Below are 18,236 nucleotides of genomic sequence, written 5' to 3'. Positions count from 1 at the left end.
TAGCCTACTTCAGCATATTTCTTTAGATTACTCTGAAGCATACTCCAGTGTGCCAACCTGTGTTTCTCTGGTAACGGGGAGCAGGTAGCCCAGATGAAGAGCAAAGACGACCGAATCAAGCTGATGAACGAAGTGCTGAATGGGATCAAGGTATTGAAGCTGTATGCCTGGGAACTGGCCTTCAAGGACAAGGTGTCGGCCATCCGGGAGAGCGAGCTGCGCGTCCTCAGAAAGACGGCCTACCTGGGCGCCGTGTCCACCTTCACCTGGGTCTGCGCACCATTTCTGGTGAATGAGGGTTCACACACGCATACACACACTACTCACATGGATTTGCTCACGCACTACTAACACACAAACACCACATGTGCACACTCTCACACCCCCAAAATACTGACAATGTTGACAGCATTTTCCTAATCCCATCCATACCTGTAGGTGGCTCTCTCTACCTTCACCGTGTACGTGCTGATTGACGAGAAGAATGTGCTGGACGCCCAGAAGGCCTTTGTGTCTCTGGCACTCTTCAACATCCTGCGCTTCCCCCTCAACATGCTGCCCATGGTCATCAGCAGCATGGTGCAGGTACGTGTGCCGAGGACCCCCCTCCACATCTGTCAATCCATAACCCTTCCCCCCCACACACACACACCAATCAGTCTCCATGTCAATCAAGCAATCATCCAGGTGTCTTGATTCTTTAATATAGATCTTTTCTTCTAATGTAAACTAACCTTGGGGCGAGTTGAAACTTGCTTCTACACTGCTTTTATGGGCAGGATATCTTTTTTCACTAACCTTTTATTTCTAACTGTCCCATGTCCGGTCCCCCAATACACACACATTAAACATTTTACAGTGCCTCAGTTAAGATCTTTGAGCATCACCCTTTGGCAATTGAAACCTTATTATAAATGTCACAAAATAAATCAAACTAAAATAAATAAATAACATAAAATAACACAATACTAAATCAATATGATACCTTTACTGGTAGTGAATGGTCTTTATCAGGTCTATGGCGACAGTCCCTTATGGAATCCAGATTGACGGATTGATCAGTTTGTTGTAGAGGCCTCGGTGAGCTGTGCTGCTGAGTGAGTGTGACTATTTGTAATACAAATATAACTTGATGATAAGTCATCTTTTAACAGGGGTAATATCAACTACATTGTCTTCAATTTAATAATTTAACAGTTCAGTAACAGCCTATTGTACTGATCGGATTCACACCTATCTCTATGGTCTACTTGAAATGGCTCCTATTATCAAGCAATAGCTGATGCATGCCCACAAACTATAGCTCAAATTTACTAACTACGACATGCAACCGAAAGTAAAAAATCTGGCGAGTCTTGAAGAAAATTCCTGAAATGCAATTTCCTTCCTTCGAAGGACACACTGAGTATTTTCTGTTATGTATCAGCTCATTTGAGCAGAGTTGCGTGCTTAGACACGAGAAAATAATTGGTTTCTAATTGTAAGTGCAATGACGTCGTTGGGTCTGTATTCTTTCATTAATTCCCATGCATTTTATCTGCAGCACATACGTGAGTCGTGTGAAATGGCCTTCAACCTATATTACTGTAACATAACACACTCACATTAATGACAATGAATTCCACTGTCAAAACAAAGTTGAATAAATGCACTTTGCGGCCTAACACACACTAGGATCAACAGGGGCGGAATGTCGCGCGGCATTGGCTGTCGCCACTATATTAGGCCGTAAGGTGAACCCTGTTATCGTTTCAACCTGCTCCACAGTCTAGCATCTACACAATCTTTAGCTCATAAAAAAGAACAAGTCGTGCTAACCTACCCAAAAAAAGTTTGTCGCTGAAATTCCAGTCGATTGTCGATACGTCTATGTTTTATGTAGAACTAGTTTCTTCAGAGCGTAATAGGATTTTGGTGGCACGGTCAACACGTGATCGGTACACACCAATATGGTAGCTGCTTTTTGTCAACATGGATGGATATGGTTGGCAAATAGAGGATGGGATCTTGCACGTCACCTGGATGACCAGAAATTCGGCCCGTGACAGTGTTTTGCATGTGATACACTGCGGCTGCGAAAGTGCCTGTGAGACAGGCAGATGTTCCTGTTTTTCTGCAGGACTGTGTTGCACAGTCTTATGTCGTTGTTTTAAGTGTAGGCTATGCTTAGCGCCATCTCAGAAGGGACTAACCTTCCAGCCAGTTAGATGAAATATTAAGATTGAAACTGTCTTTGACTCACTTATACCGGTAGAAATCTGTAGTAATAATATTCTAAAGAATAAAAACTGTCCTTAATTTTGCACTGACTGTGTTCTACACACCTTCTACATCACCTTTATTGTAAACCCTTTGCTATTGTACAGGTCTGCTCACATACAAGTAATTATCCCACCAGGCTGGTTAGGTTACTGGTAGGAGAACATGTGCTGAAATCTGTTTTGGAATGAAACGCTCAGTCTTGCTCAATCCCAAATCTAGATCCAGTCCTTTGCAGGAGAGACAAGTTTATGTGATAGTCTAAATTTCCTACTGTTGCCTGCTTAGCTTTGGACCAATCCTTTCAGATGGTTCAGAGTACCAAGGATGCAGGTCTTTGGGACTGAATCAGGAGTTGATTTAGTGCAGGGCATATGCCAGTTTAGCTACTATGCATTTTAAAGGATCACAGCGTTTAACGTAGATTACAGATGGGTCACACCCTCTATCACGCACACATGTTGTCCCCCTCGACTTATGTCGTTGTTGTAATTGTGCCAACACAAAATAAACTGAGGAACTGGAAGATAATGGTCCTGACACTGACAGTGAGGACTGAGTGTCCTTAATCTGTTATTCATTATTCTGTTTTGTACAGTTTTATATGTAATATTTCTTATTTTTCATAAAGATTGTTTCAATGGTGGATCAGTAATGTTTTCAAGGCCGTAATCATATTACATGTTGGGGGGGGACATCCTAAATCTGGTCAAAATCTCCCCCCCCCCTCCAATATATTGATATACAAATATAAATGTGCTACTCTACGACAGGCAATCACGCACGCTGTCCGAAGTTATCATTGTTTTATTTGTGTAAGAATGAATGAATGAATTGAATTTACAACAACGACATAAGTCTGTGCATTGTGCAAGACAGTCCTGCAGAAAAACAGGAACATCTGCCTGTCTCACAGGCATTTATGCAGCCGCAGTGTATCACATGCAAAACACTGTCAGGGGCCGAATTTCTGGGTCGTTCAAGGTCCCATCCTCTATTTGCCAACCATATCCATCCATGAGGAGCGAGGGCAAGATGGCGTCGCGGTAACATCACTCTGTTATCACTCTGCAATGAAGTAGCAAATCTCGATTTGTTGAACAGTTAACACGAATTGAGGGCTTTCAAATGCTATCCTAATACATTACAACTCGGAGACTTCTTGAAGAAGTTTTTCTACGCGTTTCCTTACTTTTCCGGCTTTTTAAAAACCGGCTAAAGTTAGTAGCTATCTAACGCAAACCACTCTTCGATAATCTAAGTGTTAACGCTAGCTAACTTTACAAATGGCACAGACTGTTACCTCTTTTATTCGGCCAGTTGTACTCCGTTGACCCAGAAAAATGGACAAAGAGGTAGAGATATTATTAGCACAATGCACTCATATGCCAAGAAGGCTCTGCAGGTCAAGGAAGGCGAGATGGAGGTGACTTTGGCGGAGCAGGTGGGCTCGGACTCGGGCATCCGTTGCCAAATGCGCCGAAGCCGCGAGCCGCCAAGAGAAGTAATACACTTGAGGACAATGAAGGTCAGTCTGTGCCCAATTCTGTTCGACTAACAGTAATGGAGAGGGTTGAAAAGATGCAAGAAGAGTCACTGAGGAGCATACCTGTCAATGCTGTTAGTGTGCAAGATGTTCAGGTAGTGGGGGTGATTAGTGCCAGGTAATGTTAGCTAACACAGCTAGCAACAGTCGCTACGCCCAACAAAGAAGACAATCACTGCCACCGCTACAATGCTTAAACAGATTTGTCTTTAAATGTTTTCCTCAAAGGACATCAACATATTTATACAGAAGTTGCATGCATGCCTGTAGTCTTTTGCTAGGGCTTTGTTTTTTCAATTGCAGAGTTTATAACAACTTTCTAACTGTTTGAAGTGTTGAAGTGTTTAGAGAGAATCTTGTTTATTCTTCCAGTTTTCAGGTTATACCTGATATTGTTCTGTCTTTGTCTTTAATGTCTATTAATGCCAGGGGTCTTAAACATTTTGAGAAACGCAAGGCTCTGTTTTTGTTTGCAAAGAAAAAGAAGACAGATTTATGCTTTTTTCAAGAATGTCACTCAACAGCAAATTACTGTAATTTTTGGAGGTCACAGTGGGGAGACAACATCTGCTTAGCACATGGATCAGAACACTCAGCTGGTGTGGGAATCTATAGGTAAAATTTAATGGGAATATTCAAAATACCGACTTATATTCATAAGGGCACTTTCTCATAATGGTATTTACCCAAATAATCATATAATAGTCATTGTTAACATATATGGACACAACTCCTCTGTGGAGTATAACATGTTTCTTGATACCATAGAGGATAAAATATCATACTGGTTGAACAAATACCCTTATGCCTCTTTAGTTGTGGAAGGAGATTTTAATATAGAGATGAATAATATGTTAGACAAATGGCCACCACGGAGGTCAGGGTCTCGTAACTCTGTGTTAAGTTGTCTCATGGATAAATTTGACCTGGTTGATGTTTGGAGGGAACAGTTTCCAAATGACAGACAATATACCTGGTCCAATAAGGACTGTTCAAGACAATCCAGAATTGACTACTGGTTAGTTTCCAGATGTTTAATGAGGAACAACATTTCAGTCAATATCAGTAACACTCCATTGACCTATCACAAAGCGATTTACCTCTCAATAACTCTGTCCTCGGATCAATCCTCTGGCCCAAAAGCCTCATTTTGGAAACGTAATAGTTCCCTCTCTGAACATGATCAGGTCAAACAAAGAGTCAAAGAATTGATTGCAAACTTTTGGATTAAAGCAGACTCTCAGAAAGCTTGTGGGACAAATTGGGAACTTCTAAAATATGAGTTGGGGAAGTTTCTTAGGAGGTTTGGTGGAGATTTGGCCAAGAACAGACGGGCAGTTGAAGACGAGTTAGACAAGAGTCTATCTAATGAGGAAAGATGCGAATATACAAAATAATTTAGATGACTTTTACAAATCAAAAGCTAAAGGAGCATATATAAGGTCAAGAAAACAATTGATAGAACAGGGTGAACAAAACTAAGCCTACTTCTTTAGACTTGAAAAGAGTAAAAATGCACTGGCTACTGTAGATCAAATTAAAGTGGAGGGAAAACGTATTGAAGATCAAAGAGAGTTAATCGTCCACTGCTATTAATTCTATAACAATCTCTACTACTGCGAGGTAACAATTAAATCATTTATGGACTCGGTCAACCATTTTAGAACTATATCCCCAGAAGATAGAGACTACTGTGATGATAGCATTACCCAAGAAGAGGTGTTGAAGGCGATAAAAAATCTCAAAAACAACAAGAGCCCAGGGTGTGATGGTATAACTGCTGAATTGTATAAAATGTTTAATGATTTACTAACTTTTCTCAGAGAGCTTACAGAAAGAAGCTCTTCCAACAACTATGACGCAGGGTGTCATCACATTGATTCCAAAACCAGACAAGGACAAAAACTGTCTAGAGAATTGGCGCCCTATTTCTCTCCTAAATAACGATTACATAATCTTTGCACTAGTTTTCTCTAATAGACTTAAAGAAGTGTTAGACTCTATTATAGATGAATCACAGTCTTGGTTCATGAAGAAACGACATATTGAGAATAATATTAGATTAGTGCTAGATTTATTGGATTATAAGGATCTTATCACTGACAACAGCTTCTGTTCCTTGATTTTTATAAGGCGTTTGACTTGCTTGAACATGGTTTTATCCTGCAAGCGCTGAAACGTTTGGATTTGGAGATGGTTTTTGCAGAACTGTCAGGACCCTGTATGAAAATGGTAGTAGTCAAGTAAAATTGAAATTTGGTGCTTCCCCTAGATTGAGTGTCACGTGGAATTAAACAAGGGTGCCCAATCTCCCCGTACTTGTTTTTGATCGCCTCCCAAATCTTAGCTCTACATGTCTCTAACAGTGCCTTGGAAGGAATAACATTGGCTGAACGAAGTATCATCCTTAGTCAACTGGCTGATGACACAACTATCTTCCTGAGAAATGCCTCCCACATTCCCCCTGCGATAGAGTTGATCAGAGGATTTTCACAAGCTTCAGGTCTCAAATTAAACTTAAGAAAATGTGAATTTATGGCAGTTAAAGAATGTGATGTGCCAAGTATATGTGATATCCCTGTGAGGGATCAGGTTACATACTTATAATAATAACTAAAGACCACAATACAAGAAGTCCATAAAATTTTTGCCCAATCATTGAAAAAACAAAGAAGAAATTAAACTCTTGGCTACAAAGAGACTTATCCTTGAGAGGTGTTACTGACAAAAGGGGAGGGAATTTCCAGACTTGCTTATTTGGTGGCCTCTTTGGATGTTGATTGTGGGGTATCGAAAATAATTGACAATCAAACTGTCCAATTTTCATAAACGCATGCTTTTCGCTTGGTCTCTCTTATTTAAACATAGCTTCTCACCCCATCGATATTACATTTGGCATAATAAGGACATTCTCTTCAAAAACAAATATTAATTTTTTGAAAACTGGTACAGGAATAATATTTTATAAAATGTTCTTGTTGGCTAACTCTGACACAAATGGCAGACTGTACAGTTATTCAGATTTTTGGCAGAAATTTCAAATTCCTGTTTCGATCAAGGAGTATGCAATTGTCTTTGATGCAATTCCTTCTGGAATCAGAATACTGCTGGGAGGCATTCATTTCCCATGGCCACTGACTCACAATATGGATTTATCTGATATTGCTGTCGGGAATTTATGCTTTTCTGCCGCGTGCCGTACAAAAAATAAAACAATTAAGACTTTATACCAAATATATTGTTACTATTCTTAATATAATCCCATATTGGAACAGTTTAATAGAGAATGTCCCTTGGAAAAACGTTTGGTCTTTGCCTTTCAAATATATGCTTACTAATAAAGTGAGAGAACTTAAGTTTAAATGAATTCACAGATTCTACCAGATATTGAATCTGAATGCTCTTTATGTAAAAGGTCAGATGAAGATATATCCCATTTATTTAGGAAATGTTCCTACACAGAAAAATTCTGGTCAGATGTCCTTGAATTTATCCAAACCTATTTTGTTATGGATTTCTCATTTTGTTTTAAGGATGTTTTCTTTGGTGTGGTCGAGCTTAAGACAAGTATAGAAAATATGTAATTATTAATCTTTTATTCCTACTCGCTACATCCATAAGTGTAAATTCAGGGGCTCTAAACCTTTCTTTACTGTGTTTGAGAGTGAAGTCAATAAATATGTGGACTCCATAAGATATTCACAGAACTGTAAAGCTTAAAGGCAGATATATTTAACACTTGTGACATCACGTGACTATTATTCTTATTCTAAGTGATGCTATGATTTGGACTTGCAGACTGCTGGACTTGCAGACTCCCTGGGATATGATTTGTTTATGCTTTTTTTGTAGTTGTGTGTGTGTGTGTATATGTACTCGTATGTGTTGTTTGTAACTTCAAATGCTTTCAATAAATTAATAAAAAAAAAAAAATACATCCATCCATGTTGACAAAAAGCACCTACCTTATTGGTGTAGACCGATCACGCACCCATCGACAGTTCAGCGACAAACTTTCTTTTGGTAGGTTAGCACGACTCGTTCTTTTTTATGAGCTAAAGATTTTGTAGATGCCTGACTGCGGAGCGGGAATCATTTTCTAAAAGACTTTTCGTGGTTCACCTTGTGGCCTATATGTAAAGCTAGCTAGTAGCAACTTTAGCTAGCTAGCTAGCAACATACATTTTAGTCACAAAATAACCATTGGCATTGCAACTAACAAACACACAAAACATTTCAAATGCTACGGACTTACATTTCTGAGAACGCCTCGTTTGGAGATGTCTGTCCAATTTGTTTATTTTTAAGCTCTCATTACTGAGCACGTCCCCACATAAAACCCACTGAGGCCTCTCCTCTGCATTTCAAATGGCTTTGGTGAAGCCAACATTTATAAACTCTTCCTTAGTTGTATTTTCGTTTCAACATCTTGCATGCCAAGGGAATCACAGAAGTCACGCTCAATGTTACCTCAGCCCAGACTCCACGAAAGAGCAGGTAAACTCAGGACCAGGATCGTGAGAAGAAAGGGGGGGGTAAACCGCCTCGCATGCAGCATCTGTGCCGACTAGACTAGTGTAGCAAAAATAACGCAAATCTTCTATTTCAATCAAGAAAATGATTTCATATCATAGAATTGTTATTTTTTCTTTGCCATTTGGAAACCCAATACAAACGTGTATGCGACCCATTTTGGGTCGGGACCCTAACTTTGGGAAACCGTGCTCTAACCAGGTGGAACATATGCCGTATTTAAATGTACAGTCTTGGCCAGTGTTGTTGAGCTATATACAGTATGTTCCCATTTTTATATATGCCTATATTATTATATTAGGCTTATAGGCATAATGTATTATATATTATTAGATTAGGCATGATATAAATGTTTTACATGTGAGCTAATTTGATATTTATTATTTGTATTTATGTGTTTAACCTTTCGTTCTGGTAAAAAAAAAACAACCTCTTCTTATCAATGATGGCTTGAAATATACACTGCCTGGCAAAAAAAGTCACCATCTGGATTGAACTAAGCAAATAGGTAAGAGCCTCCCATTTGATAATTACAGCATGGGTGATTATGTTTAAGCTGGCAACAAGTTATTTAACCGGAACTGATTCAGTGAGTAGCTTCTCATTTCTTAAACAACCGTGTCAAAGGACACATCCTGTGGTCATGGAAAATATGTTAATCTCTTTCAGAAGGGTCAAATTATTGGCATGCATCAAGCATATTATTGGCATGCATCAAGCAACAAATAAAACTGCCCAGATTGGACTCTGGAGCAATGGAAGAATTTACATTCCAGATCAGGGCTGCAACAACGAATTGATTAAAATCGATTATTAAAAGCTTTGGCAATTAATTTCATTATCGATTCGTTGTGTCGCGCGATTATTACGCCACTCAATAAATCGCGGAGATGTTTGAGTATAAAAGAAAAAAGTTTAGTTTAGCACGTAGCGGAGGTAGAGGAAAGACCATCCGAGAGACGTTGTTGAGTAACGTTGTTCTGAAACACATGGCGGCAGTGACGTGCGGTGATGTCAGTAAGAGGCTAGGCATTATGGAGTTATGAAAGCCAGATTACCAAATTTATTGTTAGGTTAATATGTCAAAACAGTAAACGCAGTAAACAGTACAAGCAATAGCCTACGGCCGCTGAATGTTAGCACAGCCACATAGCCAATCTTTTCTTCATACCAGTCTGTTTGAAACTATCGAAAACATGTTGTCCCATTTGCTGCAGTAGTCAATGTAAGTCTGGCGTAGACCTCCCTCTTGCTATTAACTCGATTTTGGGGAAATTCCTCAACTCTGTGATATCGGCAGACACCGCTGCTGTCATTTTGACTTGAATTTTGCGGGGATTACGCTTACAACGTAGCCAGTGTAATGACGTTAGCTGCGCAAATAGTCTCGATTTTAATTGGTCCATGTTTGATACGTAACGTAGATGATTACTGGCGTAACATATTTACGTGCAAAGGCACAGAAGAGTTGTGAAGAATACAGGATCAAAGTGTGCTTGTCGTCCACAATGAATGGACAGTAAAAGCACTGCTTATTCTAAAAAAGAATTGTGTTTGATTATGCGTAACTGCCACCTTTGTCATCGTAACGTCTAAATAATTGGAATTACAGACATATTGCATTTATAAATCACACGAATAATCAGTAAAAATACAAGTTTATTAAATAAAATGATTTAATAAAAAAAAAAAAAGTTTGAATTTTGGCAGGGTAAGTAAGTAAGACTTTATTTATATAGCACATTTCATACAGGAATTGCAGCTCAAGGTGCTTTACATAAAATCAACAAAAACAATAATACAAGTGATAAAAGTACTAAAACATATAACAAACCAGACTAGCCGCACTCTATCTGCGGTCTCTCGAATCCGTCTTGGATCCGAGCTGCCTCGTGCAGTTTCCACACATATAACAACCCAGACAAGCCGCACTCTATCCGCGGAACCGCACTCTATCTGCGGGCAGGGTAGGCAAGTGCCTACTTTGCCTACCCTGACTGCACATCATTGGCGAGGCAGAGAAATCAGTACGACCTAAGTCATCCAAGGTGTGGGAGCATTTCACACTAAAGACATTGAAAAAGTGTATTAATTGACCGAGGTGAAGTTAGTTTCATATTCAACATTTGTCTCACAATCGGAAGACCCTACTTTGCAGCATTGTGTTAGGGACCGGGTGAAAACTACCCATACCATTTTGAAAAATTTAGACTTTTATAATATTTTTAGGAATATAAAACCTCAAACAGACACCAGTATCTTAACAATGTCTGGTATACGTCCACAGCCTTTACTTTTTCAATTAAGTTTCAAATACAATTATTGCAATTCATTTTTTGGACTGTGAATTTGCACTGTTGTTTTTGAATAAAGGGTTGGAAATTAAGTTGTTGTTTTTTTTATAATAAAAAATAATCTGATTTATCAATTAATCGAAAAAGGAATCGACAGATTAATCGATTATTAAAATAATCGTTAGTTGCAGCCCTATTCCAGATTTACCCTGTTCTATAGTGTTGGGCGCACCAGGGTAAGAAGAGAGGCGGCTGAAGTGATGCGCACCCATCATGTCTTGTGCCTACCATACAAGCATGTGGGGGCAGTGCTATGATATGGGGTAGCTGCAGTTGGTCAGGTCTAGGTTCAACAACGTAATGCACCCAAAGAATGAGGTCAGCTGACTACCTGTATATACTGAATGACCAGGTTATTCCATCAATTGATTTTTTCTTCCCTGATGGCACGGGCATATTCCAAGATGACAATGCCAGGATTCATCAGGCTCAAATTGTGAAAGAGTTGTTCACAAAAAGCATGAGACATCATTTTCATGCATGGATTGGCCAGACCTTAGCCCCATTGAGAATCTTTTGCGAGAGTCTTCTTTTGAGAAGACTTTGTGGTCAGTGGTCCAACTCCCATCATCAATACAAGATCTTGGCGAAAAATTTATGTAGCTCTGGACAGAAAGAAATGTTGTGACATTGCAGAAGCTTATCAAATTAATGCCACAGCGAATGCGTGTCGTAATCAAAGCTAATGGTGGGCCAATAAAATATTAGTGTGGCTTTTTTGGGGGCCGGGCAGTGTATATGTGTGTGTCAAGATAGATAGATGTGTATATATGCATGTGTGTATATATGTATATATATATATATATATTTATTAAAGAAAAGACGCAAAAATCGATACGACATCAAGACATAACTCGTCTTGATTGTCGTATTGATTTTTGCATATTTTCTTTTCTCTCTGTCCGTCTCTTGGTTTGTCTCCTTTCTTTAATCCGCAGGCGAGCGTGTCCATGAAGCGTCTGCATGTGTTTCTCTCTCATGAAGAGCTGCAGGCGGACAGTGTGGAGCGCAGGACTACTGTAGGCTGTGAGTCTCTTACACACACATCACACTCACACATTATACACACACATCACACTCACACATTATACTCACACATCACACCCAGACTTCCCACATAGGTCAGTCCCTCTATGCCAGGGATGCACAATAAAAATTCAAACTGGTCAATTGATGTCCCCTTAAAGGTCCAAACCATTACCATTGCCTCGTCCATTATTTTTTTTATAGCGACACAAGTTATCCCTTACTTATCAGCGTGAGAAATACAAAGTGTAGCGTGTGAGATCTGACACGACTTTCCTGACCTTTGCGCACGCCATTATACAACTTCTCTTGCTTCAGTTTTTGCTTCTCTCGCTGTGTTGGGGGTCAGTTCACTGAGCAGTTAGGGAATTGGGCTATTAATCAGTTGTCGGTTCAATTCCCGGCAGTGCAAAATGACATTGTGTTCTTGGGCAAGGCACTTCACCCTACTTGCCTCAGGGGAATGTCCCTGTACTTGCTGTAAGTCACTCTGAATAAGAGCGTCTGGTAAATGTAAATGTCTCTCTCCTAACATGCATTGTAAGGCTTTGCTTTGATTGTCTGAGTTTCTTGAAGCATTTCAACATCAAATAATGAAAAAAGTAGTTGCCCCTTCACTCTGATTGGTCCTCTGGTCTGCAGCAAGTCTGATCTGATATTTCGAGAACCGGGCACTCTGCAAAGTTATTATTTTGTAGGTTTCCTTTTTATACTCCAACGGAGTGCAGTAGGCTACCGCAATTGAAGTAATGGAATTAACAAAGTTTCATATCATTGCGAATGTGTAAGCATAGTATGGAAAATAGGGAAATTCATTTTGAGTTATTTAGAAGCAAATTCGCTTTTAAGATACAACCGAAGGGGCTGGCTAGCTAACAGAATGACAATATAAAGTGAATATACTATCAGATATATAGATAAGTGAATTGTTACATAAATTAATGCAGGGATTAAAGTATTCCGGCACCGTGCCGGATGTCCGGCGTGCGGCCATGAGAAAAAATAATAATTGGGAACTTGCATGTGGTTTAATATTTTCGAGTCAATTGATTTCCTCTACCAATCATATGAGAGAAACACAGCTATACCTAACGTTACAAGCCTATCAGAAGCAGAGCAGGGCGGGTCCTGGCAACACAGTGTGAATGAGATCCATACGTCACGTTAGCGTTGTTTTTCAAATTCATGAAGCCTGGGAATGATGTCCTACCCATAGATAAATGATTCAAAAATTAAATTGTGCTGGGCGTGGATAGAAGAAGGTAGAGAAGGCGAGCCTTTTGGCAGTTGGTGCAAGAAACTGAGAGAGCCTGGGGTCTCATTTATAAAACTGTGCGTAGGATTCTTACTAAAAGTGTACGTACGCCCAAAAGCCTAAAATGGCGTATGGCCCCCAAAAAATTGATGTATAAAACCGCGCGTACGCACACCTGTAAGCAATGTTCCCTTTATAAATCACAGACTACCCACAAGTGTGCGTACGTGAATCAACATTTTACCCCGCCATGAACACTTCCCTTTTTAACCATAAATGGTCAATGCAAAGCACTCAATGAATGCTAATCCAGTATATTAATGGCCCTGGCATGCGATTGTTCTTACGTTACGTTCAATCATGGCGTCAGGAGGGAAAACGACGAAAAGGCGCAACTTCTCAGACTGACATCGACATACATAGGCGAGGTGGAGGAGCAAAAAATCACATTGGGCCCATTTGGTGGCCACAGATCACCAATAAATAATAAACAATTTGAGCTAAATTTGAAAACAAAAGCGTATCCGTAAACACACATTTCTTCATGCCAGTTTTGTTATGAGCAGTATTAAAGTTTGGACTGATAACAAGTACGTAGTGTAGCAATTGCACAGGAGCTTAATGGCTGTATTTCCAGTTGTTGACATGATAAAATTCACAGTATTAAAGAAATGTATTTAGTTATAGGCTACACAGTTTTTGCATCTAAAGGTAGGATATGTGATGTTATTCTCCTGCACTCCCGTAGTGGACAATCTAATTGTGAAACAGCACTGAATTTTGATGTAAAATTTTTGTTGGATTGTACAAGGTGTTTATGGAACAATTACAGTTCCTTGGAAAAGTATTGACCCCCCCATGGCGTTTTTCCAACGTTGTTGTCTTAAAACCTGGAATTAAAATGGATTTTAATTTGAATTTCATGTAATGGACATACTCAAAATAGTTCAAATTGGTGAAGTGAAATACAAAAATAACATGTTTCTAAAAATTCAAAAAATAAATAACGTAAAACTGGTGCGTGCATTTGTATTCATACCCTTTGCTATTAAGCCTCTAAATAAGATCTGGTGCAACCAATTACCTTCAGAAGTGAGAATTATTAGTTAAATTAAGTCCACCTGTGTGCAAACTAAGTGTCACATGATCTCAGTATATATACACCTGTTCTGAAAGGCCCCAGAGTCTCTAACACCACTAAGCAAGGGGTGCCACTAAGCAAGGGGCACCATGAAGACCAAGGAGCCCTCCAAACAGGTTAGGGACAAAGTTTTGTACAAGTTTAAGTACAGATCAGGGTTGGGTTATAAAAAAATATCCAAAACTTTGAACATCTCATGGAGCACCATTAAAGCCATTATTAAAAAATTTAAAGAATATGGCACCACAACAAACCTGGCAAGAGAGGGCCGCCCATCAAAAATCACGGACCAAGCAAGGAGGGCATTAATCAGAGAGGCAACAAAGAGACCAAAGTTAACCCTGAAGGAGCTGCAAAGCTCCACTGCGGAGATTGGAGTATTTGTCCATTGGACCACTTTAAGCCGTACACTCCACAGAGCTGGGCTTTACGGAAGAGTGCCCAGAAAAAGCCATTGCTTAAAGAAAAAAATAAGCAAACACGTTTGGAGTTTGCCAAAAGGCATGTGGGAGACTCCCCAAACATATGGAAGAAGGTATTCTGGTCAGATGAGACTAATATTGAACTTTTTGGACATCTAGGAAAAACGCTATGTCTGGCGCAAACCCAACACCGCTCATCACCCCGAGAACACCATCCCCACAGTGAAGCATGGTGGTGGCAGCATCATGCTGTGGGGATGTTTTTCATCGGCAGGGACTGGGAAACTGGTCAAAATTGAAGGAATTGTGGATGGCGCTAAATACAGGGTAATTCTTCAAGGAAACCTGTTTCAGTCTTTCAGAGATTTGAGACTGGGACAGAGGTTCACCTTCCAGCAAGACAATGACCCTAAGCATACTGTTAAAGCAACACTCGAGTGGTTTAAGGGGAAACATTTAAATGTCTTAAAATGGCCTAGTCACAGCCCAGACCTCAATCCAATTAAGAATCTGTGGAATGACTTAAAGATTGATTAAACACAAGCGGAACCGATCCAACTTGAAGGAGCTGGAGCAGGTTTGCCTTGAAGAATGGGCAAAAATCCCAGTCGCTAGATGTGCCAAGCTTATAGATACATACCCCAAGAGACTTACAGCTGTAATTGCTGCAAAAGGTGGCTCTACAAATGGTTTTTGTTTTATTTCTTGTTTGTTTCACAATAAAAAATATTTTGAATCTTCAAAGTGGTAGGCATGTTGTGTAAATTAAATGATACAAACCCCCCTCCCCAAAATTGTAATTCCAGGTTAAAAGGCAACAAAATAGGAAAAATGCTAAGGGGGGTCAATATTTTTGCAAGCCACTGTATCACTCAGTACAAGTGCAAATAACACTGCTGGATATAATCTTAATGATAATGATGAAATGGAGTGAAAATACGTGTGTGAGGAAAACAAAATATAACTATTACGAGTCATCGTTCTTTCAACGTGTACTTTCTGTCACCTGTTAATGCAGAGCGTCTTGTTTTCCTGAAAGGAAACTTATTTCATTTGAAAGGTTTGAGGTTATTGGTTAATTATGATGCAGGAGATGTGTGTGATTAGGCCTAAATGTTTTCATCATATTTGGCTACTGTTCTTATCGTAGCCTACTGTTCTAAACGAAAAAACTGCCTACTATCCATGTTTATTCAATAAATGTTTAATAACATTAATTTTAGTTAAAGGGGTCATTGATTGCAGAACCAAATGTAGCTTGTCACAGTTGAATAACGACAGTTCAATGGGTAAAATGGACATACAAAATCCATTGACACCTCTTTCATATGTAAATCTCACAATTATATTATATAATTAAAATATAGCTGTAAAACTTGGTTTTCAAAAATCAACCGTTTTTTGGCTCTGGTCTGTACCTTTGTTATGCCCCAAAATTTGCTGCGCGCTGCTCTGTGTACTTCCACAGAATTAAAAAGAAGAATGTTTTGAAAATGGACTATGTTGGTAAATGCAGTGTTCCAGGCTGTACAGGGAATGCTGACACTATTCAGAGTCTTCCTAAGGAACCAAACACTCGACTGTGATGTTTGTCTATGAGAAGATCCCTGTGCAGTTCGACCCTCATTACACATTTGCTCGAACCATTTCACCAAGGACAGTTTTGAATGAAAACCTTGGACAATTTAAAGAAGGATTTGCTAAGCCGCTGTTGCTGAAAAGAGGTACTGTTCCAACCGTATGCTCATCACAAACGCAAGCTGTAAGTATGATTTTGTCGCTAACAGTTAGCCTATTAGCAATGCTAAAGTCTCCTATATCTAGCATAGGTAGAATGCTAAAAACGTTTCCAAACACATCAACATACCAGAGAATGTCTAATATGGGGAGAACTCCCACTCTCTGGAAACTTCTGGGTTCTGAACTGGTTGCAGTTCCACTTTAGTTCCATATGAGGGTGCTAACGGTCTAGCTATACCCCTCAAAATCCACTTCTCAGGATATAATTTGTTTTCAAGTAATTTGAATTTTGAACTCGAAAGGGGAGGCAAAACAAATACACACTGCTGGGTGTTAGATTTATTTTAAGCCGCTTTTTTGTTTTAAAAAGCATTTTACAATGTCAATGACATCATACACATTTACGGCCACAGATACTGCATTACGGTAAGCTCTGGTCACTTCCTTTATTCTCTCGAGGCATCAACAACACAGCTGACAGGTTAGGCTCTACTTGTCAATACACATGCTAGAAAGAGTTTTTGGATTGCTAATGTTGTTGCTAATGTTGTTAATGCTCTGACATTCTGATTCCACTTCGGATGCCATCAAGCGGGATATCTGGTCGTAGTCAGTCCTTCACTAACCAATCAGCATTCATTAGCAGAATACTAACGTATTATGGGCAACAACGACTCACCCTGTAAGAAATGGAAAGGACTTAAGTACTCGTTCATTCAAATTTCGACCTATAATCCATGTTGACCATGCAAAAACTACAATCAAATCTGAGATCAGGTGAAAGAGACAAACTTTGCCGTTTAGCTCCATAGACTCCCATTCATTTTGCACTCGACCGCGATCACTCCCAGTGGAACTCTGGTGGAACTGCAACAAAATTTGGTACAATGGGCCTTAAAGTGGAACTGAATCGCGAATAGACAGTGATGTTATAATGGTATATACATTTAGTGACATAAAAAATCATACAACTTTATGCCATATTTTATAAATAATCGATATCTCTAGTGTGTAAATTATGTACTTAAGAACCGTGCGCCGCCATCTGGTACGCTGCTGCCACTGCCAAGGACAAGAGCAGGCTGCAACCTGCCCACCCCTCAGGACCTACACACCTCGAGGACCCTGAGGCGAGCGAGGAAGATTGTGGCCGACTCCTCCCACCTTGGTCACTCCCTGTTTTTCAGTCACTCCCCTCCGGCAGAAGGTTGCGGTCCGTCAGGAACAATACCAAACGCCACAAAAACGGTTTCTTCCCTTCCGCTGTTGGCCTCTTTAACAAGGCCAAGGGTTCACACTGACTTCATGACTCAATTTCCTTAAAACACTGCTTTTTGCAGTGCACTAAACAATCTTTTACCATTTGTATTTTTCTTAATGTTTGTCTTTTTTGCATTTTTATACTGTCAATTACTGCAACTTTTATTTTATTTTATTGTATAGTTTATTTGAATTCTAATTCCACTTAGTATTGCTAGTTATGCACCCTTAGTTGGTCCTCATATACATTTTTGATTGCTATATGTTTAATGTTTGCACCTTCCTGCCAAAGCAAATTCCTTGTCTGTGCAAACTTTCATGGCGAATTAAACCAATTCTAAATGACGTATACAGCTGACGTCATGAGAATGTTTGCGTTCAATTTCAACCCGCCAAACTGCATAAAAAATTGGGCCAGAATTGGCCCCCGTATACGCCACCACAGCTAACTTGCTAATGCATGCACAATGTGAGTTTAACGTGATGCTAGTTCGGGAGTTCGATAGTTAATGCGAGCTCAGGCAATTTTTTTTCCTTTATTTGAGCGCAAATTATTGAGCTTTGTGTAAAATAAAGATACTTGTTTTTCAAAACCTTGTCTAGGGAAGGTGATGTCTTTTTGTCTCTTCATTTTTCAGCCCCACCCTTACGTTTCTTAGCCTGGTTTTCCATGGTTATTCTTCTCCCGGTGCTCCCGATG

General features: G+C 39.6%; 1 protein-coding gene across 6 annotated transcripts in view; it reads left to right on the top strand.

Moving 5' to 3' along the window:
* LOC124465506 (multidrug resistance-associated protein 1-like) overlaps nucleotides 1–18,236 on the top strand; it is a 167,021-nt gene that overhangs the window by 70,328 nt on the left and 78,457 nt on the right. For all 6 annotated transcript variants that reach the window (XM_047017327.1, XM_047017325.1, XM_047017326.1 and 3 more), the window contains 3 exons: nucleotides 85–288; nucleotides 439–585; nucleotides 11,631–11,718. In XM_047017327.1, the coding sequence (XP_046873283.1) occupies nucleotides 85–288; nucleotides 439–585; nucleotides 11,631–11,718 (439 nt within the window). The remainder of the gene's footprint in view (nucleotides 1–84; nucleotides 289–438; nucleotides 586–11,630; nucleotides 11,719–18,236) is intronic.

Source organism: Hypomesus transpacificus, unplaced genomic scaffold (assembly GCF_021917145.1).
Source record: "Hypomesus transpacificus isolate Combined female unplaced genomic scaffold, fHypTra1 scaffold_52, whole genome shotgun sequence".
NCBI lineage: Eukaryota > Metazoa > Chordata > Actinopteri > Osmeriformes > Osmeridae > Hypomesus > Hypomesus transpacificus.
This window is presented reverse-complemented; position numbering and strand designations above follow the sequence as displayed.